The sequence below is a fragment of the Erpetoichthys calabaricus genome, chromosome 10, assembly GCF_900747795.2.
Source record: "Erpetoichthys calabaricus chromosome 10, fErpCal1.3, whole genome shotgun sequence".
Taxonomy (NCBI): domain Eukaryota; kingdom Metazoa; phylum Chordata; class Cladistia; order Polypteriformes; family Polypteridae; genus Erpetoichthys; species Erpetoichthys calabaricus.
The window spans coordinates 147221778-147247732 of record NC_041403.2 but is presented as its reverse complement, the minus strand read 5'-3'; the positions used below and the strand labels follow the sequence as shown (position 1 = coordinate 147247732).

Genomic DNA, 25955 nt, shown 5'->3' with positions numbered 1-25955 from the left:
AAAGAAAGAAAGAAAGAAAGAAAGAAAGAAAGAAAGAAAGAAAGAAAGAAAGAAAAATCTTCTATATTGGTAGTCACGATCACAGTGAGGAATTATACAGTGCAAAAACATATAAACAAAATCATTTTTGAGTGGAGTATTCTTTTAAATTACAAAGAAATCAAAATGGATGCTGTGATTTCCCCTAATTGCACACAAATCATTAATCAAATTATTCTAAAATGCAACCATAACAGATGTAATGAGTACACCACAAATCAAACCATTGGGGGCGCTGTTGCGAGGTTCAAAATAACATTTTCTTTCTGGTTACGTTTGGCTATCCTATGATATGTAATGATATTCAGTTGGTCATGCATTCTCAACCTACACAGTCCCTGGTCAAAATTACTTGTAATTTTATATCATGGCATTATCGTTGTTATTTTTATTACTCTGAATTGGATTAAACAGATTCAATGCATGAAACTGGTGGTTGTAAATTTCTTCCACTGATTTGTTTCCTTTTACAGATCTTTGTTATTATTATTTTCTTTGATTGAACTCTTATTCGTTTTATTCATGTTGAACTGAAGCAGTTAGTAACATTTGTTTTGAATATTTTATAAATTGTGAATTCCAAGTGCAACTGTTGTATACATGCTGGAAAAGTTCTTGATGTTACCTAGAAAAGAACTATTCAAATGAAACAGTAATTTTTGATACATTTACATTAAAGTAAGAAAAATATTAAGCGATTGAACTGCCAGTAAATGAAACAAATCACCTATTAAGGTTCACAAAGACTTAGGACTTCCCAAGAGGGGAGCGTTTACACGAGCGCCTCTGCGTCATATGGCATCAAAGGGCTTATAGACATTGGCAAGGATATGCTTCTCTGCCACATGTGTCTGAAAAAGGTTGTTTGCTGAAGCTTTACTTCAAGTCTGGAACTTTTACACTCCCTCCCTCCCTTCCGTCCCCTCTCTCTCTCTCTCTCTCATTCTCAGACTGTGCCCTTTCTATTGCTTTCTCCTTTCATCCTCCTATTTCCCAGGCTGACTGCTTGTGGATCACAATCAAGGTATGTGCTGTATAAAATGCTGCCCAGCAATTTCTTTCCTCTGTCTGTGAGTTTTGTGAAAGGTAATGCAATTATTATCTCTCTGGATTTGTGATGCAAAGAAAGGAGTTTCATGCTGTAATCAATGTGATTGCTGTTGTTGAGTATGTGTAGAATGTGAAAAGAGCTGGGGTTACCGCACTAATACGAACAGAGGTGTGGGGGTCATAACTGGTTATGACTTAAGTGACAATTACAGTTTATAAATGGATCAATAGGAAAGGCAGTATGTGATAGATAGATAGATAGATAGATAGATAGATAGATAGATAGATAGATAGATAGATAGATAGATAGATAGATAGATAGATAGATAGATAGATAGATAGATAGATAGATAGATAGATAGATATTGAAATAAAGGTAGGTGTTTGTAGGGTTTGCAGAAAAGACATTGATTTTCTAAAGCAAAAGTTATTTGTGCAGCTTCCAAAGTTGCAGATTTATTTTATGCAGTAACTGTCACCTAAACAAAATATTTATAGATTGCCATTATAAATGTTCATTAATTTAAAAGCATGCAAAACTTAATTAGTGGTATATACAGTATTTCATGCTTTTTCTCTGTTTATGTTTCAGCCCGAAGTGGTTTTGTATTTATGTGTTATTTCTCTTATCCATGCTATATTTGTAATTGTTGCATGGGATGTTGAGAATTTAAGTGGAAATGCACTTAATAAGAATAAATGAAGCCACACTGTCACAAGTCATCAGTAGAAGTAGGCTAAAACAGCTTTTTGGAATAAAAAGAATTTTTAAGTATAAACTGGGAAGATTTGTACCTAGGTGTCAACTTTATGCTTCAGATTACAAATATATTTTATATTTCAATGTTACAAATGCCTGCAGTGAGCTGGTGCCTTGCCCGGGGTTTGTTTCCTGCCTTGCGCCCTGTGTTGGCTGGGATTGGCTCCAGCAGACCCCCGTGACCCTGTAGTTAGAATATAGCGGGCTGGATAATGGATGGATGGATGGATGGATGGATGGATGGATGGATGGATGGATGGATGTTACAAATGTGCTATAAAATTAAATACAAAATGATACATTACTTTTTCAAAAATACCGAAAGCATTTTTTTGTTCATTTTTACCTAAAATGAGACATAGTGAAACCATATTCATTATACTCAAGTAATATTTCAAAACTGAACATAAAGCTAAAAGTCCCAATGCATTTTCTTTAGTCATTAAATGTGTGGGGTACTCAGGTCTCTTCTTTCTCTTCTTCTTTCATTCATCCCGTGTTTCTTTCCTTTTACTGCAGTCCACTATCCAGTTCTTTGCGCTCTGACAGAATGATGCTAGCTGTACATGGTCCCCTTTTCTTCCCTGGCCTGCTGATATGGACTATACAGAGCTGTAGTTCCTTTCTGCTGCCCACTGGAACAGTTCTCCAGCCACACCATCAGAACAGCACAGACAGCTTGGGAGCCTCCATGGACTTTCCTAGTGTTTCTGTGTCGAAGAGCAGACGTAAGCGTTTCATCTCTTCACTCGACATGGCAGCACTCTTGGAGTATCACAACCGTGTGCGCTCACAAGTGTTCCCACCAGCTGCTAACATGGAATACATGGTGAGTGGGATGTAATTATGATGTTTAAACACAAATCTGTTTATTTCTATTTCATTTATCATATTAAAGTTTATAACAATGTTGAAAAGGGGTAATCAGGCTGATCCAAGTAAACGTAGGCCCAGTGATTTAATGTGCATCACAGGTAAATTAACGGGAGCAGTTATTAAGGAAATGACTGAGAAGAGCATGTCTAGAATAGGAGTTTTAAGAACATGGGTTCAGATGAGGAAGGTCGTGTTATACTAATATGCTGGAATTCTTTCAGGAAGCAACCAAAGCATGTAATAAGAGAAGTACATATGATATTATTTAATGTCATTTTCAGAAGGTACCACAAAAAAGTGGGAATTCAGGGTGTAGTGTAGAGATGGGTACACAAATGACTCAAACACAGGAAGCAGAGGGGTAATGGTGAAGTGAACTTTTTCAGAAGTGGAGATACTCAGGGGTCAATGCTGGGGCTGCTGCTTCTTCTGGAGAAGAATATAATCAATAAGCTGGTTAAGATTGCAGATGATACCAGACTAGGTAGAATCAACCGATTTGTCAAAGCGGAACATGGACAGCATACACTCTTGGGAAGATTTGTGACAGATGAAATTTAATGTAAGTAAATGTAAAGTATTACACACCGAAAGTAAAATTGTTAGGTTTGAATGCACAGTGGGAGGTCTGAAATATGAAAATACACCTAATGAGAAGAATCTAGGAGTTATGGGGGACTCATCACTATCAGCATCAAGACAATGGACAGAAGTGATCAAGAAAGCTAATAAGATGTTAGGTTAAATGTCACAACGTGTGGAGGTTATGTTTAAGCTTTATAATGCACTAGTGAGGCCTAACCTGGAGTACTGTGTGTAGTTTTGGTCTCCATATTACAAAAGTAGAAAGTTACTAGGTTGATTCCGAGACTGAGAACTATTGAGTTGAACCTTTTCAGATTAAATACATGAAGACAAGAGGAGTCATGATTAAGGTTTTTAATATTCTGAAAGAAATTAGTACGCTAGATCCCAGTTGTTACTCTAAAATAAATTATGCAATAAGAATAGGGAGACATGGTTGGAGACTTGTTAAGGGTAGATTTCACATAAATGTTAGAATTTTTTTATTTTGCTAGCAAATAACAATAGAAACATTAAATAAATTACTTAGTAGTGTGGTGGAGGGTAGAATTTAGGGCCCTTCAAGTCTCAACTGTTTTTTGGACAATAATAGGATGGGTGAGTCAGCTGGGCTAATGGTTTGTTCTCATCACAACATTTCTAATGTTCTTATGTTCTAATGTCAATCTGTGGAAAGGTGAAATGACATCTGGCATATTGGGAGGTGCTTTTGTCTTAAAACTGTAGAGGTTTGGATTTGAACCCTGACCCTGTGATGCTTGCACGTTCTCACATTGCTCATATGCTACTCCACAGACATTCATGTTAGGTAAATTGGTAATTCTACATGAATCCATAAATCACCTTCTTTACATAAAAAGTTGTTGGATTCTGGAACAAACAACTCAGTCATAATGTTGAAGCAGAAACCTTGACATTGTTTTAGAAGTATCTGGAAGAGATATTGGGACAACTTAGCTTAATAAGCAAACAATTGAGCTTGATGGACTGAATGGTCTCCTCTCATTAGTCAAATTTCTTATGTTCTATGCTCTTACTTGAGTTTGAGTTTGTGTAAAGAATTAATACCAAATTCGGAAATTTGTTTTTGTCTTCCATAAATCACCTTCTTTACATAAAAAGTTATGGGATTCTGGAACAAGCAACTGAGTCATGTTGTTGAAGCAGAAACCTTGACATTGTTTTAGAAGTATATGGAAGAGATATTGGAACAACTTAGCTTAATAACCAAGCAATTGAGCTTGATGGACTGAATGGTCTCCTCGCTTTAGTCAAATATCTTATGTTCTGTGCTCTTACTTGACTATGAGTTTGTGCAAAGAATTAATACCAAATTCGGAAATTTGTTTCTGTCTTATGTCCTGTCAAGTTGGGATGCACTTCACCAACCCCTTGATGCTGAAGTGGGTAAATCACGTTTCATGGTAGAAGGATGGATGGTTTGAACTCATGGGCTGTACAGTGGAGCCGTACTGCTGCCTTGTAGCTCCTGGGCTTCCTGCAGTGCAACTGCTCTCCCAGTGTTCTTATGCATTTTCTCCCAAAGTTCCAATTTTCATAGCGCAACAACATCAAGGCCCAGGGTGCACGAGTGAGCCAAAAAAATAGACTGGTATCCATTCCGGGGTTGGTGGTTCTCTGTTGCACACTATTGCCTAGAAGGGCTCAATTTCTTAGAACTGAAGAAAATTAAGAAAAGGGCAAATTATTGAACGGAATTCATTAAGGCCCTAAAGTACAACCATTTCATTTGCTCTTAAGAAGCATTGTTTTATATATTATTTATTATTATATATTTATTATTATAAATTAGAATTTGTGAGAATATTAATAATATATAAAACCTTTACATGTAATACATATAAAAATACATTCTTAAACATTTTAAATAGTATATAAATCAACTAGAGTCATCCATCTTTATCCATTTCTTCTTTATCCAATTTTTTGCTATAACAGGTCTTGACTTTCCTTTATACCACAAACTCATTTTCTGGGACATTTTTTGTTATAAAGCACATTCTTCTGATGAATCTCTCAAAAAATGTTGAACTTGTGCCGTGTGGTTGTGTGTTTTGTAAAAAGGTGTACTGCTGTTGGCCCATAAACTGCTTCACAATAATGCATTTGTGCAGTGGCTGCATTTATCACAAAATGTCTATATAATCCTGAAAACTACGGAAGCCAAGAGAGGACATGCAATATTATTATTTTTTTAAATTGTCTCCTCGAGATATCAGGCTAATTTTATCGTCAAGAAAACAAAAATTTTTTTCTTGAGATAACGGAATAATTTTATTGCAATCTCGAAAAAAACAAAACTTAAAACCTTTGCTCCTGGCATCAGGCTCACTTAGATTGCAACGCCTATACATCTGAAGCCTTCTTAAATTCTGCCATTTCATACAGGATGTGGCTTCAATGAGCTAAAGATTAAACGTTAGATACAATTATTTCATAATTTTGAGAAAACAAGATCTTTTGTTTTATCGAGATCTCGATAAAATTAGTCTGTTATCTCGAGGAAACAATTAAAAAAATAACGATATTGCATGTCTTCTCTCAGCCTCCGTAGAAAACTGACTCCAAGATAGGTGAAAAAATTAAAAGTAATTGATAAGGTAATATTTTTATTTTTATAACTAAAATTGATTTTACTGTGAAAGGACTCCACAGTGCTAGGATAGATAGATAGATAGATAGATAGATAGATAGATAGATAGATAGATAGATAGATAGATAGATAGATAGATAGATAGATAGATAGATAGATAGATAGATAGATACTTTATTAATCCCAAGGGGATTCACAGGAGATGAGAGGAGTGTAGACCCAATTCCACTCTCAAATCCCAAAAATGGGATAATGTTCTGAAAGGTTCCCATTAAACAGTTTCTTAATTTCGTAATCAATAAATAAACTTTTATTCCAAGGGTGTAGGCATTTACGTGGGTTTTAGTGAGAATTGGGGAAGTTGGATGGCTGCTTTCTGATGGGTGGGAAGTGCACTATTATTGTTCTTATTTAAATTAATATAAAATTGTATAGTCACTGAACATTTATATAGGATAACACGGTTAAACCCACTTAATTTAATATAAAGTCATGGGGCCAACATACCAACATTGGATGGAATGCTAGTCCATAGAGAAAAGGGTGAATTATTAACTCGGTATCGCACCATGGCAAAGAAGTAAACCACTTAATATGCTTTTAAGATGCATTTTGTCACATACTGTATTATAGATTAGTGTACACATGTGATAAAGTTGACAGTCGTAGAGTTCAGTCACGAATGCACCATCACTCGCTCACTCATAAGTTAACCTAAGTTAGATGCTTCTTAGGATATTAGCTATATTTGAAGTATAACATATAAAGATAACATTTTAAATTCCCATGCCAAGAAGTACATCTTGCTACCTCAAACTTTCACTCCCTGTAAGCTTATATAAAGCAGTAAGAAATATAGGTGCAGCCATATATCTGTCTCTCACTTTCTCTTTCTGCTGTTTATGCTCAGTGACTATGAAAAATGCAAAAAATGCAAGGGCTGATGCTGCAAATGTAACACAATGCATGGAAAGGCCCTGCTGACCGTACACAGGCAAGTTTTCATCAAAAGACTGTTTTCTTACTCTCCGTTTACATGCCCATTATTTACAAAAAGAGAATTTCAGTCTTCTTTAATAAAACACATAAATCAAGTTTTATAATGAAAATACATTTTCATTCTCTGCAACTAAAAAATGTATTGGAAAAAAATACTTTTATTTGAGCAACAAATGTAAGACAGCATAAAAAAAGTTTTGAAGGTACTGTATGAACCTCCTAATATTAAGTTGAGTTAATCAGAATGCCTCACTAAATCTTTAGTGAAGTGCACATGAAGTTGTTGTTCCTCAAGCAGAAAACCTTTAAAAATAATTCAATATTAATACATGCAGAATTCATTTAATGTTAGTATAATAGGAGGTGCAAGTTAATTCTGAGTGGCACCCATTGTGGTTCTTTGATATACCAGGCGGAGACACAATAAGGGAGCCATAGCACCTTAGCAGGACAAGTGACCCAATTAGATTGAGGTTATGTTTTTCCATACTGATGTATACAGTGGAGCCTATCATGGCAGCTTCATGTGCAAAGCAGAGACCAGCTTTGGAAGGGTCACTCGTCCATTACAGCTCCATTCAAGCCAATTTGGATGTTTTAATTCATTTAACATACTTGTGTGTTTATGAAAATGGCAGGGAAAATAGTGTGCCATAGAGACACTAATACAGATGTGGGGAGAAGATGTAAACTCCACACCCACAATGAAAAGGTGCTATGCCTTGCACAAGGAAATGCAGAGTGAGAAATGGGGATGACAGGCATAGGAGACATTAACAGAAGCCAGAGTCAGAAACAGAGACCAGTCCAATCGTTCATCATTACCAAACCACGATTCAAGCAAATAGTTAGGAACCGGGAATATACCAACACACATGCACACCCACACACACTCACACACACTCAAAAGGCTGTTTTTTACATAAGATCTGTCTGATGTGCTGCTTTTTATATCGCTGTGTTAATTACGTCATTTCCAGAGATGTGCTATGTAGCACCCAAAAGCATGACATAATGACAGACCATAAAAAAACAAAATAGCAACAAAAATCCATCCATTATCCAACCTGCTATATCCTAACTACAGGGTCATGGGGGGTCTTCTGGAGCCAATCCCAGCCAACACAGGGTGCAAGGCAGGAAACAAACCCTGGGCAGGGCGCCAACCCACCGACGGCACACACACCCACGGGACAATTTAGGATCACCAATGCACATAACCTGCATGTCTTTGGATTGTGCAGATACAGGGAGAACATGCAAACTTCATGCAGGGAGGACCCGGGAAGTGAACCCAGGTCTCCTTACTGCGAGTCAGCAGCACTACCACTGCGCCACCGTGCCGCCCCGCACCAAAAATGGAACAGTTATTTTTATTACTAACCAAAAATAATAACAACAATAAAACAATTGCAAAATATAATACATCACTATCAAAAACACAAAATGAACAAAAAGAAACCAGAATACTTGAACAGGAATTGTTTAAGGTACACAGAGTCATAACAAAACTTGAATTGAAGTAGAGGAAAGACAGCAGATAAAGTGTAATTCAAAGTAGAGGAGCTGCTTGTTTGCCAAAAGCGGGGCAACACTCCTCTCAGTAAATCACTCGGATGATTAACTGCCTTTGTGGTCCAACGCAAGGGTTGAAGGGATTGTCTCTCAATTGTTATTAACTGAATCTAAATAAAGAGGATTGATATTTCACTTCTGATTAGGATGTGGAGATTAGTTATAAAAACATATCGAGCCTATTGCGGCTGGCACACAGCTTCATTGCAATACACATTTCTTTTACTTCGATTGATGTGCAGATAGAATTTCCAGTTCAATTTAACCACCAAATGAAGAAAATTGCTAAACCCTGTGAATAAATGAGACAACAAATTAAAGGGCTGGGGCACCTAGGTAATCCTGTATAAATGAGAACAGAAGTTTGCAGAAAAATACACATAATAGCTGTGATGACATCACGCTCAGACGAGATTCCAAGATGGCGGCATCCGTTTTTCAGACAGAAGATGTAAAAGGAGTGGGTTCAGGAAGGTGGAAGGGACATCATAGGTTAATTGTTTCTCAATCATCCATTCTGCAGAGAGAGGAAGAAACAAAGCAGTGCCACCCCTTGGCTTAGAGTGTAATTACCAGTAGACAAACCCTGAAGTTGTCTCCCACATGCATGTGTGTGGCAAACCATAATATCCATCTATTTCTGAACATGTTTAATGCAGTCCAGAGTCTATCTTCAGTACATGTTTGTGAAGCAGGAACAAACTCTGAAAAGGATGAAGGTCCCTCACACACATCCACTCCCACCAACTTAATGTCACCATTCTAGTATGCTACATTGTTCTGGGTGATAGCAGAAAACTGGACAACATGATTAATGTTATGGTCAATTCTCAGAGGGAGGACTAAAACCAGAAAAGCCTGCCCAAAAGCAAGACTTTAAGTATTTTTTAATATTTTGATTAAGATGATTGCTACAATAATTAAAAGTTTTCAGTAGGGTAAACAAAATTATCAAATTAAAAAGTAACTCTGGTTTAAATAAACGTAAAGCAAATGTAACATCTAAAACCAAACTGAGCTAAAACAAATAAGCCCAACCTGAGATAAAGCCAAAAAGGAAATAAAAGGGTAAAAATTAGGAAAAACCTGAAATATCAAACACAATTGGGAAAAACTGTCCACGATTCTTATAATCTTGTTTGTTTTCAATTTTTCTGGCCCTCTATTTATGGCTTTCTGAAAGTTTTCTTCACTTTAGGGCATTTGTGATATGCAGAATTTAAATATGACAAGTGTTTTCATCTTCATATTTTTATTTAATATTTGGTGCCGCCATTTTGTCCTAGGCTGCTATGGCATTGCTAGGTTCGGGCTCGTGACAGATGATGTCATCAACGTGATCCCATAAAGGTCAGAGCAATCACTTCTTAAACCATCTTAGTTTACAGGAGCAAAACTAATTTTTGATTTACTATTCTTGGCAAAAGACGTTGGGCTTGGGAGAGAGATCTGTCTGATTTCCCTTATATGAATTCGCCACAATTCTGACTTATGTGTTACTTTCTGGTCTTTCGCATTAAAACACTGTCCTCCTCGGGTCCATATAGCAATGGAAACAAAAGCAACACTTAATCTTCTAGTTGATTTGAACAATGTAATAAGAAACTATCAAAACCACAAGATCCTGTCTGCACTGAGAATACAGAGGCAAATTGCAGCGTCAAGATTCTGACATTAAATCTCTCTCTCAGGTGACTGCACCTCTAAATGCAGCAGCATCTGAGGGAAATAAAAAATCAAAATTAAACATTGCTCCTTGGGGGGAAACATGTTAATACTGTATGAGAAAATAAGGCAATCAAGAACAAGTAATTTTGTTTTTTTAGTTTTCTTTATTTCACCTTATACAATTTCTTGTATTAGGAATTTGTTAGTTTTCGCATACCCCTTGGGGTCAGAGTGCAGGGTCAGCCATTGTACAGTGCCCCTGGAGCAATTGAAGGTTAAGGGCCTTGTTCAAGGGCCCAGCAGAGTAGGATCTCTTTTGGCAATGACGGAGATTCGAACCGGCAACCTTCAGGATACCAGCACAGATTCTTAGTCTCAGAGCCACCACTTGTCACCACTAGAAACAAAAGACAAGATCAAGGACAGGGACAGCTGCTGAACATCACAGTAAAAGAGCTGTTTTCTTTCTTTCTTTCTTTTTTTTTACCTTTCCTATGAAATCTAAGTACATGTTGTACAAGGAATATGGGGTTTTGCACGTCAAAGAATATGATTTTTGCATCTGTCTCTTGCCTTGTCCAATAACTATTCAAAAAGTAAATATTCATAAAGGCGATGCCACTGTAGCTGAATTTGACGAAGGTTTCCAAAATCGTTCAAATGCAGTTACCAGATAGACATTCCGGCACTAGTATGACTCGTCGTACAAAATACTCCACAGACCTCATTTTTAAAGACTTTAGTGAAATTTAAAGCAAACAGTTCACACCAAAAAATAGAGAAAAAAGTTGATAATACACACAAAAAAGAAAGGGGAAAAGGGAATTTTATGATATTCTGCTTAAATATCTAGGTTATATTCCTTAAGGTTTTCTATATATTCTATGCAACAGATGGAAAGAAAACTATATGCCCTTAATGTCTATCTGTCTGACCATTCCTGTTTCTTTCTAGCTGTCTAGCTTCAGTCTAAGGCCTATTTTACTGTCACACAGAGTTAAGATTGTGAACATTCCATTTTCTATAACTTATAGGGGGTTAAACTGAATCTTCCATTATCTATGTTATGTTATATTATGCCCCCAACAGCATTCTGTTCTTTCCCCTTTCAGAAGCTTCATCTTATGGTCATATTTTATGTTGCTTTTTATGACACTTTGCATGTTGTGCCACAGATTAAATCACTCACTGCATGGTAGACCAATGATTAAAATGAAAAGGTCTATCAGTTATAACCCTAGCTCAGGACCTTTAAGGCATTTCTTGAGTAATGACTTATACTGTACTGAGAAGTGAATTTAGGACTCAGAGTTGTTGGAATCTGGAAAACCTCATGTATTTGAATCAGAAACCTTTACAACCTTTACAAAGTATTTTGGATGAGACAGATTAGCTATTAGCTAAACACACAAGCTAAATTGTCACATATCTTATGTTCTTACCCATGAAAGTGCCTGCTGCCATAATCTCAGGGAGGTAATTACTAGCTGGGTGGAAACCATCTTTGATCACAATATGAGTGACTACAGAGTTTATACCTATGAGCATGACAAGTACCCTATTGTTTGGTCATGCCTTACTTGAATGGAGACACAAGACTGGATGTAGACTTAGAATCATTTGTGTATATTACTAATGTAACTCACTTTTGACTAATGTATCGTCACCTCTCTGTTGTGACCACTCAATTATAAGTTACTGATTGAGAGAAAAAATAAATATAGGTGGCTGCAACCTAAGGCATTAAACAACAAAAAAGGCAAAAGCATGGACCAAAACACTAGCGATCCGAGATTGGTTAATATACAAACTGAAAATTACAAATAATAGGTTGTGGAAATCTGGAAATGACTCCCTAAAGATTTTTATGTTTTTGAAAATGACATTTCGTGCTTTTTTCCCACTGTGTGCCTATTTTGTTTTCTCTGTACCCTAATAAGCTTTCATATGATACTCAGATGGTGGGCTACGACTCGCCTTTTCATGGCAACTTTGATATCTGACAACTTCTTTTTTATTTCGGGCACTGTGCGACTTTGTGAACTTGAGCTTTCGAGTTTCTCTGACACTCTAAGTCACTCGATCAACTTCCTTTTGTTGTTTATACAACTGTTTATACCAACAAATAGTATGTTTTTTCCTTGCCTCCACTTGGTATTTGCTGAAATTCTTTTATTTCCCCCTGTGGTTTTGCCATTGGCATTTCACAGAACGCTGAGCTTAAGGGCTATTTATATTGATTTGCATATTCAAAGAGGCGTAATTCTAGGAGGAGTTTGGGAAGTGGCAGCAGGTGCATGCACATACGTTACTTTTCACGCTGACCGAGATTTATGGAGCGGAAGAACGTGGAAGTTGGCGAATGCACAGATTTATGCATCTGGATTTTTTTGTGCGTACGCACATTTTCACTTTTGTCCTTACACCATGTTTTTGTGTGAATTCTACGCATGACCCCAGATGATTGGAAAGTTGCAAATGTGACTCCAATCTTCAAGAAGGGAGACAAAATTTATCTAGGTATTTGCAGACCAGTAAGTCATATTTCTATACCATGCAAAATGGTAATTATAATAAGAAACTTTGGAAACTATAAGAATACTTTAGAAAATTACCTATATGAATATAATATACTAAATAACAGGCAATATGGGTTTATGAGAGTAAGATCCTGCAAGGCAAATCTTTTTGATCTTTTTTGAGTACTTGACAAAAACAAAGTATAATGTAGTATAACATAAACATATGTGCTTTATTCTGAGAATATTTTGGGGATTTTTGTCATTTCTGTCATTGATCTTGAGTTTTGACCATCTGCTTTGTTTTCATGTGTGATACCATATTATAGCAGCCTATGGCATTGTCTCTCCTCAGGGTATCTGGTAGTTTATGGATGGAGGATGGATCAGTAGCAAGGAAGGAGACAAATACAAGCATTCATGTGCAAAACAGCGTAGTGTTTTATTATTTACTGTATAGCAGCATAAATAAATTATACAAAACTAAACAGTGCTTGTCAGAAATTATTCTTTATATAAACAGTGTTTGTAAGTGCGCAATAAATAGTTAAAAATTGATAAAATGGAATTCTCCATCCAAACTATGAAACCATCCTTCTTCAGGAATCCTGAATAAGAACCCTGGTAAAGTCCCCAGCAACTCCGACTACCTAGGCATAGCTGCCATATTGCATATCTCCGGTGAAGACCGCAACGGCATCCAGTGTCTCACTCTCACTCAATCTCCTTGTTGCTGCAACGCCTACGATCCCCATTCTCTCTCTCTGTACCTCCTTCGGCCATCACAAAGAGCAATTCGTGAGTTCTTCGAATAAACATCCCATCTCCACTGCTCATTAAGTAATCAGCAACAGGATTAACCACTTGCACCTTATGTGACTTGGCACTGTCCCTCAAAAATAACATCAGCCTCCATCCTGCCCTTCAGGAGGGTTTACTCATATTCCTTCATCCTCTTTGGTTTTTTCCTCCTCATTCACTCACCCTAGTCCTCTTTACCATGCGGCTCAACACCTGACAGTAATCAGCACACGCGGTCACAGGCTTCATTTGCAATTTACCACAACTCACTACTCAGCAAGCACTAAAATCAATAAACTAATAAATACCTCTATCCTTAAAACTCTCACAACTTTGTCCCATCACATTCTAACCTCATCTTTTCTTTTGGTCTTTTCTCAAACCTCTTTTCTGACTTCTCACTGAAATCAGTAAAGTGGGCTGCAGCAAGCACCAAAAAATGTAAACATATTATTTAGTTGAGTGCTAATTATCTTTGTTATTCAAAGTCTGGATGCTTTGTTGTGTACATCACCCTATTTTATAGCAGAGGTGAGCCAACATCAAGAGCTGCACTTGCTCACCTCTGTACAAAGTGGAAGTACAATCAAAAATTGAAGCATGTCAAAACTAAAAGAATAATATATTCAAATACTAAAGCAATCCTGACCATGGTGTTACCATAAGAATGATGAAAAACAATAATACATGAAAATTAAACATCAATAAATCATAGAAACAAAAGTAACCACCAAAGAAATGTAATTAACCATTTTAGTTTCTGATGTCAGCTGCAGTGGCCTTTAAATTAAATTGGCTATCTGCTAACCACCAAGCAATTAGTGTGCTTTGCATGGAACTCCCTACATCCATGTCCCCGTAAAATTCAGAATGCTTGACGATTTTTGCTCCCAATAGAGATTGTCAATAATTTAATTACTAGAATTTTGTCGCATACATCCCTAGAGTAAATTCTCATTCACACACTTGTATTCTGTCTTGTTCCTACTGACCTTCATTCCTCTCCTCTCTAGAGCATATCTCCACCTCTCCAGGGTCTCCTCAACCTGCTCCCTACTATCGCTACAGATCACAATGTCATCAGCAAACATCATAGAAAATAGAAAGCAAAGGCAGGATACCCAGAAGGGGAAACAAAATGTTTACTTAAATAGGTAAACCTAAAATTGAGCAAAACCAGTCCAAAAGCCAAAACCCTATAACTATCATGAAAGGACTTTTTGGTATTTTTTTTCTTATTATCTGTTACGTATTTGGATAAATGGAAACTCTACTTTGGTGTTTTCTGAGTGTAGGGATCTATTTTGTATTCCTTTCTACAACCTACAGTTTAGGATTTAAAAATTTTATTTTGCTTTTTCAGCGTCTATTTTATTTGTTTTATGATTGTTGCCTTTTTATTTACCTGTCGTTAAGATGCAACCCTGGTTACTAGTGACAGAGTCTCTGAGGTTGTGACCCTGATTTTGACTATGTGATGGGTTAGAAGGTCACCTGTCAGCACACTTCCTAATACAGTCGACCCTTGATATACGACCGGCCTGACATGTGAACAACTTGCTTTACGACCAAAATTTTTGTTTTGAATTACGACCAACATCTTGCGTTACGGCCCGAATGTGGTCACGTGTATCCGCTTGTGCGATTGTAAACAAACAGCCGAGAGCATTTGTAAGCGTCAGTTGGAGCCCAGATACATGTGTTTGTGGACGTAATTTCGGTCAGTGCAGTGATTTATATAATTTTTTTCGATAATTGCTAAGGAAGGAAGAGAAGGTAACGAAGGTTAAGAAAGCAATTACAATAGAAATGAAAAAGGAAATTGTGCGGAAATATGAGAGTGGTGTTCGCGTGACCGATCTCGCTAATATGTACAGCATGTCGAAATCCACCATCTCGACAATTTTACAAAGAAAAGATTTGTATAAGGAGGCTCCTTCCAAACAATAACCACCTTCCATTTCATTCTCCTCCTCCTTCCTTCCTGCAAGCCAAAGATGTCAACTTAAATGGTGAGTACAGTATGAAATTCTTGTTTCTGGTAGGCTAGGCACTCTTTATAACTTGTTGGTTAGTACATTAGAAAAATTATTGGTGTTTTTGGTAAATTATGCACATTATACAATCCTTTTTTATTAAAAAAAGTTAAGTAAGTGTTGCTGTAGGAGGTTCGGAACACATTAAGGGCATTTCCATTATTTCTTACGGGAAAAATAGTCTTGACTTACAACCAACTTGAGTTACAACCAGCGCTCACGAACGAATTGAGTTTGTAAGTCAAGGGTCCACTGTATAGGTTTTCAGATATACAGTAATCCCTCCTCCATCGCGGGGGTTGCGTTCCAGAGCCACCCGCGAAATAAGAAAATCCGCGAAGTAGAAACCATATGTTTATATGGTTATTTTTATATTGTCATGCTTGGGTCACAGATTTGCGCAGAAACACAGGAGGTTGTAGAGAGACAGGAACGTTATTCAAACACTGCAAACAAACATTTGTCTCTTTTTCAAAAGTTTAAACTGTGCTCCATGACAAGACAGAGATGACAGTTCAGTCTCACAATTAAAAGAATGCAAACATATCTTCCTCTTCAAAGGAGCAAAGAAATCAATAGGGCTGTTTGCTTTTAAGTATGCGAAGCACCGCGGCACAAAGCTGTTGAAGGCGGCAGCTCACACCCCCTCCATCAGGAGCACAGAGAGAGAGAGAGAGATAGAGAGAGACAGATAAAAAAAATCAATACGTGCCCTTTGAGCTTTTAAGTATGCGAAGCACCGTGCAGCATACTTAAAAGCTGCACACAGAAGGTAGCAACGTGAAGATAATCTTTCAGCATTTTTAGACGAGCGTCTGTATCGTCTAGGTGTGCGAACAGCCCCCCTGCTCACACCCCCTACGTCAGGATCACAGATAGTCAGCGCAAGAGAGAGATAAAGAAAAGTAAGTTGGGTAGCTTCTCAGCCATCTGCCAATAGCGTCCCTTGTATGAAATCAACTGGGCAAACCAACTGAGGAAGCATATACCAGAAATTAAAAGACCCATTGTCCTCAGAAACCCGCGAAGCAGCGAAAAATCCGCGATATATATTTAAATATGCTTACATATAAAATCCGCGATGGAGTGAAGCCGCGAAAGGCGAAGCACGATATACCGAGGGATTACTGTACTCAAGCCTTCGTTATTTTTGGTTGAATTATTTTTTAGCTCTGACCTTTTCTTTTCTTTTTGACTAAGAATTTTGATTCATATTTTGGCTGTGTCATTTGTGAGATTTTTCGATCCCAAATTTTTGACCTTTGTTTTATTTTAACCATGTTTCTTCCCCTAATCTGCTCAAAAATGATTGTGAAAAGGCGCTATATAGGCGCCCAACCTGGCACAGATGGACATGGGAAGCACGTATAATAAAACAATTATTTATATTTCTTCACCTGTGGGGCATGTCTTCCCAGTAATCCCCACAGGCACAACACAGTCCCAAGCACAAATACCAAGTTAACACCAAGCAAAGCACTCTTTTTCTTCCTCCACCACTCTTCCCAGGCAACCTCATCCTCCTCCTCCCGATTCTGGCTCCTCGAGTGGTGGCTGCTGGCCCCTTTTATAGTTCATCCAGAAGTGCTCCAGGAGCTTGATTGCCGAGTTCCGGCTGCACTTCCGGGTGTGGTGAAAACACTGCCCATAAGGGCTTAGGAGTTCCAATCCCCCCCCCCCCCCCCCCCCCCCGACGGCTCCTGCGGGACCCAACAGGGCTGCCCCCAACTCCAATTCCCATGGAGCCCTGAGGGAAACCGAGGCACCGCTCCAACCCTGGGGCTGCACCCCCTGAGCATATAACGAAGGGCCATCCCGGCCAGTCATGGACCCTGGCCGTACGCCATATGATCCTTGCTATTTAGAATATAATAGTGACAGGTAATTCCCAACAGAGATAAAAAGAATCAAAAACCAACTTGCAGAAAAAAATGCAATTCCAAAGTCTTGGCTGCTGCTAGTCCTTGGGGATGTGATTCGCGTGCTGCTGCATCAGCTTCACATGCCCTTGAAACTCAGTCTTAAGCTTCAGGGCAGAAGACAAATAACACAAATCTATATATTCTAAATACAATACAAAGCTGAAATAAAATAATTACATTAACTTATATGACTGACACCTTTATCCAAGGTGACTTACAAAATTTATGATACAATTGGTTACATTTCTTTTTGGTTTTGCAATTAGAGCACAGGCATGTCAAGTGACTTGCTCATGATCACACAGTGTCAGTAGTGGGATTTGAACCCAAAACCTCAGGGTTTCAAGTCCAAAGCCTTACGCACTACAGCACACTTCTTATTAAAGAACAATAACATTAATTAAAGTTATAATATTTCAAAAATACAAAGATAAAACAAAAACAGAATTATGCAAAAACTGAATATGAAAACTTATATTTAAATATCAACAAAAAGACTAAATACAAATAAATAAGCTTGAGCCAGGGGCAACAACCCTGGGTGTACCAATCATTAAGAAGAGCAACTCCACTATGTGTACTGCTGGCTGCAGTCTCCCCGCTGCAAAATCAGTTGGCCCCGCCTCCTCGGGCTCCACTTACAAGAGACAGGGCAGGCATTGCATAGAAACTTACTATGATACAATAGAAAAATAAATGAATAAGACTATATTAAATCTGCAAATTTATACAGAGTAAAACCATGGCCCATCACAGAACATGAAGTTTGTAGGACAAAACCAAAAACATCCATCTATCCATCCATCAATCCATCCATCCATTCATTACCATAACCCACATATTCAGGGTAGGGTTGCAGGGTAACTGGAACCTATCCCAGCAGTCAATGGGGCACAAGGCGGGATAAATCCCTGGCTGGGGCACTAGTCTATCACAGGGTGAACACACACACACCCCAAACTGGGGTCGATTTAGCAACAGCAATTCACTTAACTTGCATGTCTTTTTTTTTGTGTCTCCAAGAGGTAACAGTAGCACCAGGAGGTAACCCACATGGGCATGAGGAGAACATGCAAGCGCCATGGAGGGAACACCCAGGACAAGAACCCCTGTCTCCTTACTGCATGGCAACAAATGCTACCACTGCACGCCCTAATTAATAACATAACATTCAAAAATATATTTAAATAATAACAAAAAGACTAAACAAACAATAAATGTAAGCCAGGACAGCAGCTCTGGTTGAACCTTAACAATTGTGGGGAACAGCCCAGACACAGAGAGGCGGACACCGAAGGTTCAACCACAACACACGTTTATTCATCTCCAACTATTATTTACAGTGCACACAACCCAGTACCCCGTACCAAACACCCACAGTCCAGGCCTCTTTCCTCAATGCCTCTCCTTCTGGCCGCCTACACTCCTCTCCTCCTGGCTTCATCCTCTTCCACCCGACTCCAGCTGCCGAATGGAGGGAGGTGGCCCCTTTTATGTTCACCCGGACGTGCTCCAGGTGCCTCCTGATGACCTTCCGCCGGCACTTCCTGGTGTGGCGGAAGTACCGGCTGCGCACCCGGAAGCACTCCGGGTGTCCCTGGTCTTCTTCCCCCCACCACTTCCGGGTGTAGCGGAAGTGCTGAGGGCCAAGGCTCCTCAGGCATCAGGGCGCCCCCTGGCAGTGACCACGGGCCCCTATAGGGTTGAGCTTCCAAGCTCCTTTCCCATGGTCCCCATAGCCACCAGGGCGGTTGCCCCCTCGTGGTCTGGAGGAGGCGTAGTTCCTCTTCCGGTCCTTCTGGGTGTCGCGGCTGGGTTATCGCCCCAAGCCGCTTGCCACACAGTAAATCAGATGAATTAACCATCAAGCTGCTGTGCTGAATATTATTTTTTATTAGTGTGATTTTTGAAGTGTGCATCTTTAAACTAGACAGTATGAGCAACATTATGGCTGTTTCACCACTAATGAGTAGACTTGATATGCAAACAAACAAGACAGCGCAAAAACCTCAAAAAGATGAGTTACAGTAAGTATTAGTTGTGCTAATTTTTTCATTTTTGTGGGACAAGGATTTGGCGATGATCTCCAATACACACTCTGCTTAGTCATTTCTTTTGATATTGTGCTTCTACAATACAGTTGACTTTTTTCTTGTGAGAAAAAAGGTTGATAAAAATATGTATTTAATAAAAAATGTCTTTTGTTTTTTGCATGCAATTATTTTTAGGTATGGGATGAAAGACTTGCAAAGTCCGCCGAAGCCTGGGCATCACAGTGCATTTGGGACCATGGCCCATCACAGCTCATGAAGTTTGTTGGACAGAACCTGGCTATTTACTCAGGAAGGTAACTGTGAAATCAGCCAATTGTTAACAGTAAGCTGAAGCAGCATATCGTATGTCTCTGTTTGTATATTCATCTGCTCTATGACTCTGTAAGGTCATGGAGTGATGTTGTGGCTTCAGGCTTTTCTTCTAGCCATATTCTTTAATTAGAAACTAGTCCTTACCAATAAGTGATCTTATTTAATTTTACAGCATGTTGATGTTTTCATTTTGCCATATCAGTTTATTCTTATATTGCAGATGTTTTTCCTTTCGAAGGACATCATCCAAATGATTTGTAGGCTGAAGTGGATGAGTAATTCTCAGTCCTTCACCTTTTTTATCTTCTGTTTCCTCCTGTTCTGTCATGGGCTCACACACACATCATGAGCATTCTCAATTTACAAATTTGTATTGTGGTAACCGCAGGTGGCCAGCCACAAACCTGTGACCTCTGAATCCTGACACCACACAGAATCAGCCTCTGTGTCAACGTCAGCTTATGGAGTAACTTCCTTATTTCTAGGCACAAGGACAAGCTGTAAGTGGAGCAGTATGCTTACCGGGTGATGTCGGCTGAGCTCTGTGTCACCCAGCCCTGCATCACACTCTACCACACTCTACCCCACCACTGTGCAAGTCCTGCTGACTACGCCAAGTGTTCTGTCATGGGCTCAACATACTCACACACCACAAGCCTTCTCAGTTCACAGTGTGGTAAATGCAGGTAGTCAGTCACAAATTCACAACCACTGGATTCTAGCGGCCCCCAGATTCAGCCTACTTCTCAGCGTGAGCTCTGTCACCAAGCCCCCACTTTACTGCACAGTTCTGCACCAACACCACACCTTCCAGATATTTTATTAAATCAGATAATTCACAATGTGTACAAGCAGGTGTTAATTGAAACAAATTACATGGAGGAACTTCTGGTTCCTTTGTCAATTGCATCCTATTGCAAACAAGGAACAAATTAAAAACAGTGAATGCAGATGTTTAAGACTAAAATAAGCAATGAAGAATCGAAATCTTAAAAAGCGCGACAATTAAAATGACAAATGAAGAATGTTGCTTGAGCAGTAAGTGTGTTTTAACAGCAAGAATTGACTTCTCATTAAGAAACTGGGTTGAGACAAATACTTGCAGCTACTACAGCCCTCCAGGACTGACTCTGCAGACCCCAGATCTACACTCCTGTTGGTTTTCATTAAAAACATTTAGATATGAGAAGGCATTTATTACTGTAGGATAGTGTCATCTACAGTTTGATTTATACTACATGTGAGATTTAACCCTTTAACCGCCAACTCCCTAAATATTCCCCACGCCAGGCGAAATCTGAACAATTTTCGTTTTTTTACTTTTTTACATTTTTTACATTTATTCAAGCAGTATTGACCACTAAATGTTGTGCAAGTTCTAGAAATGGGCAAACACATAATAAAACACAAAATGTACCTTTTCTCAGGCTTGCACAACAATAAACTTTCATCAACTGTAACTGACGGTCCTGGCATGTAGGGCAACTGAAATGTTTCAAATAAATGATCAATCAAAGGACGTAGCTTGAACAAGCAGTCGCGGTTTGGATCTTTCTTATCTGGCTCATTTCTGTTGTCATTCAAATGAAAGAATTTCAGCAGCAAAGAGAATCGGTTACGTGTCATGATAGCTGCAAAAATAGGTGTTGCATACATAGGATCTGTAGACCAGTACATCTCAATATCTGGTTTTCTGATTATTCCCATCAACATCAAAATCCCAATGAATTTTTTCATTTCGTTTTCATCAGTGTCTACCCAAGCACGAACACGGGAATGTGGAGGTAAATTGGGATTTTTCTCAATAAACTGTGCTGCATACAGATTTGTCTGATGAACAAAATGTCTGATCAAATCAGGTGACACAAACAGCTCATAAAACTGCTCAGCAGTGTAATTGTTTACATCAACGGTAAAGCCACACGTTGCCTCAAACGGATGCAGAAAAGGTAGTTCACCTCGGGCAGCAGTCCAGTTGAGATGCTGGGGATACACCCACTCATCACCATCATCCGATGCGCCGTCATTCACAGTATCATGCAGCGCACGTTGCTGATCATCATTGTCGCTAAAATCTTCTTCAGAACTGCTACAATCATGATCAGAATTATTGTCCAAAATCGCCTGCAAAACCTCACTTGAAGTCAGTTTACGTTTCGCCATATTCACAGCTTTCACTTTCGAATCACATCACGTGATCGGCCAATACAAGCGCAGAGTTGTCGAAATACAACGTAGTAATAATACCCACGCCAAACTGTCAGTTGTACTATGCGCCAGGCATTCACATAACCACAGGCAAATGTGCCGGATAATTCCGGCAGTAAGGCGTGAGTATTAAAGCTACGATGCCGGATATATCCGGCAGAGGGTGGTTAAGGGGTTAACGACCAGTTGTGTATTTAAAGAACAAAATGCAATAACAAAACACAATATAATTAGAAACAACAACAAAGCAAATAATAAATGTGCCATAACATGTGCAGAAAGTGAAGGGGTCTGAATACTTTCTAAAGCCACTGTATTTAGTAATTACTGAATAGATAATAATTCGAAAAATATGGAAATTAAAGCTACCTTGAATAGATGAAACTGTAGTGAATATTCTCTGCATGTCTGGTCCCCATCTTAGCTCAGTGACAGCTCTGTTTGTGAGAACTATTGGCCTTGAGTTGACTTGGCCAATTTAAAGTTTGTTGTTGCTGTTAGGTGCTGTTGAGTCAGTTTTCCGACTCATAGCATCCCTGTGTACAACATGTTTGAACTCATTGTTCCAGCCACTGTGTCAGTCCACCTTGTGCAGGGCCTTCTTCTTTTCTGCTTTCCTTCTACTTCACTGAACATGATATCCCTTTCCAGAGATTGCTTGCTTCTGACAATGTGTGTCAAAGAATGTGAGCTGTAGTTTCACCATTCTCGCCTCTAATGAACATTTTTGTTAAACTTCCTTCAACACAAATCTGTTTGCTCTTTTGGTGGTCCATGGTATGTTCAACATTCTTCGCCAGCATCACAACTCAAAAGCGTCATTTCTTCATTGATCTTCCTTATTCATTGTCCAGCTTTCACACCCATATGAGGTGAAAATACCATTACTTGGATTAGATGGACTTTAGTCCTTAAAGACACATCCTTGCTTTATAACACTGTGGAGACGTTGTTCACAGCAATTTTGAGGTAGTTTTAAATTTTTTTTAAATTAAAAAAAAAATTCATTAAAACATTTAAAGTAGAAATACCTTAAAATATCATTAGTTAATATCATGAAAAACATGGATGACGTGGGTTGAGTTTGCTTGACATCCAAGTGGAGTTCTTAGGAGGGACAAACCACCAACTGGGGCCTAATGTATAAACGGTGCGTACGCACAGAAATTTTGCATACGTACGTTTCCACGCTTAAATCGTGATGTATAAAATCTAAACTTGGTGTAAAGCCACACACATTTCCACGGTGCCTCATACCCTGGCGTACGCAAGTTCTCCGCTCGGTTTTGCAGAATGGTGGCACCCAGCATCAAAGCAGTGCTACTGTTCCTGTGTGGTTACCCTTTCTTTTTCAGATCCACATCCCTGGCGCGGCTTTATAAATACACTGAAATTAACCGTATATTGTTTATTAGTTTAATGCATCTGATTGTAATTAACCAGTAACAATATAATGGTCCACAGAATGGTCAAACTATTCCAAATACCATAACTGCTTTAGCGTTGTTACTGTCACTGCACCTTCTTTTACTTCTTTCAGCTGCTCCCGTTAGGGGTTGCCACAGCGGATCATCTTTTTCCATATTACTCTCACTGCACCACTCGGAGTAGCTGATCGGAAAGAGAATTATCGGTATACAGCATGAAGCAGACGCTGCCTCAGCCATGCTTCCTATTTGAACTGCTTCTCACACGGCAAACACTTCAAAACCTTTCCTGTACGGACCTTGCGGTTCAGAAAGAGTTTCATCCCAAGAGCTCTAAACGCAATCAATCAGTTCATCAAGTGCTCCATGTAAAACTGTTTGGACTTATAAGTACATTCACCTCACTGTAAACTTGCACTACAGTTATAATATTGTACAACCTGAGCCACTTTATAAAGCGCGTATTTACATATGATGACAATATAATTTTTAAGATGAAATGCAGCAAAATATGTTTATATTATACAGATAAAACTTTAACTTCATTTAAATAATCTATATTGTTAATAATTAAAGGACATGGTGTCGCTACGATAGCAGGGATCTGGCGCTCGTTCCTGTCTTGCACTGTATGCTTCACTGGGACTGCCATGAAGGATTGAATAATTAAACATACACTACGAAGATATTTCAGTGTTCCTTAAACGTTTTGAAGAATCGGAGTTCTAAGCTTACAGATGGCTTAACGTCTATTACAGAGCTGATTGTGTGGCGATTGGGTATTTGGAGAAAGAAAGGTAAGGACAGGAATTAGAGGTTAGTACATTTGAAAGAGACAGCACTGCTACAATAAATTCATTGAAGGTTGCGCACAATCACTGAGCCACTGTGTTCCCATGTTTAATAACATGCTTTAACTCCTATCATTTTGAAAATTATATCAAGTATACATCTCAGTATTTTAATTATTCAGAGAGCTGTAATATCATGAAAGTATTGAATTCTGTGTCCTGTCGGAGGAAGACAAAACCCGGAAGCACATAGTGATTCACACACATAGAGCACATAGAAGATCAAATACAAAACAAAGCATGTAACGTGCTACTTTATTTACGATGGGATTTGAGAAATTAGTAAATTAAACGATTTTAAGATGAAATTTATGATGTTCTCCTTTAATGACAAAATAAACTACGTGATTAAAGTGGAAATTTCGAGATTGAAGTTGACATTTCGTGCTTTTTCCCCACTGTGTGCCTAATTTTTTTTCTCTCTACCCTAATAAGCTTTCAGATGACACTCAGACAGTGGGCTACGACTCGACTTATCACGCCTACTTTGATATCTGGCAACTTCTTTATTATTTTGGGCACTGTACGACTTTGTGAACTTGAGCTTTCGAGTTTCTCCGACACGCTAGGTCACTCGATCAACTTCCTTTTCTTGTTTATACCACTGTTTAAACCAACAAATAGTACGTTTTTCCTTTGCCTCCACTTGGTATTCGCTGAAATTCTTATATTTTCCCCCATGCTTTTTCCATTGTCTTTTCACAAAAAGGCTGAACTTAAGGGCTATTTATATTGATTTGCATATTCAAAGAGGCATAATTCTGGGAGGAGTTGGGGCAGGACAACAGGCATGTGCGTTACTTTCACGCTGATCAGGATTTATGTAGTGGAAGAACATGGTAGTTTGCGTACGAACAGATTCCTGCATCTGGATTTTTCTGTGGGTACGCACATTCCCACTTTTGTGCTTATACCATGTTATAGTGTGAGTTCTACGCACGGCGTTATACATGAGACCCCGGGTGTTTATGCTGTTCTGCTCTTTGTTGTCATCCCACCCAAAGTTTTATTAGTAAGATTTCTGAGCAGGCCATAGTTAGCTACTCATTCACAGCTGCTTATGTGTAAAGGTCTGTAAAGCAACGTTTCACATTAAAGTCACAAAACAAGAAACCGCAAAAAGTCATAGCTTGAAAACAAAAAGTGCAGTTACAGAAAAATATTTGGCCTCCTAACAGTGAATTTGTTTGCTAATTTTGATAGTTGCAACTTGCGGAGATGAATTCAAAATACATTCTTGAAGATAATCTGCTTAAGTCTTACATTTTGCATAAATTATATTATTTTTAATGACTCACAATTTGCTTAATGACCAAAATAAAGTTGCTCTTCTTGATACATGTCATGTCATTTTTCTAACATGCTTAACTCACACCAGGGTCGTAGAACCTATCCCAGCCAGCATAGGGGGCAAGGCATCAACAAACCCTGGACAGGGAGCCAATCCACTGCAGGGCAAACGTTCACACGCTCACTAGGGACGATTTAGTATTGCAAATTCACCAACCCTGCATGTTTTTGAACTGTGGAAGGAAAATCACACAGACATGAGAAGAACATGTGGACTCCAAACAGGGAGGACCTGGGACACGAACCTTGGTCTCCTTACTACAAGGCAGCAGCACTACCACTGCATCACCAGACCACCCTTCTTCTTGA

General features: G+C 38.7%; 1 protein-coding gene across 1 annotated transcript in view; it reads left to right on the top strand.

Annotated features, from left to right (window-relative positions):
* Window positions 1-984: 984 nt before the first annotated feature.
* The window catches only part of LOC114658451 (peptidase inhibitor R3HDML-like), a 38237-nt gene continuing 13266 nt past the window's right edge, over window positions 985-25955 (top strand). The window contains exons 1-3 of the mRNA XM_028810522.2: window positions 985-1063; window positions 2369-2678; window positions 19673-19791. Of these exons, the coding sequence (XP_028666355.2) occupies window positions 2400-2678; window positions 19673-19791 (398 nt within the window). The 5' untranslated portion in view covers window positions 985-1063; window positions 2369-2399. The remainder of the gene's footprint in view (window positions 1064-2368; window positions 2679-19672; window positions 19792-25955) is intronic.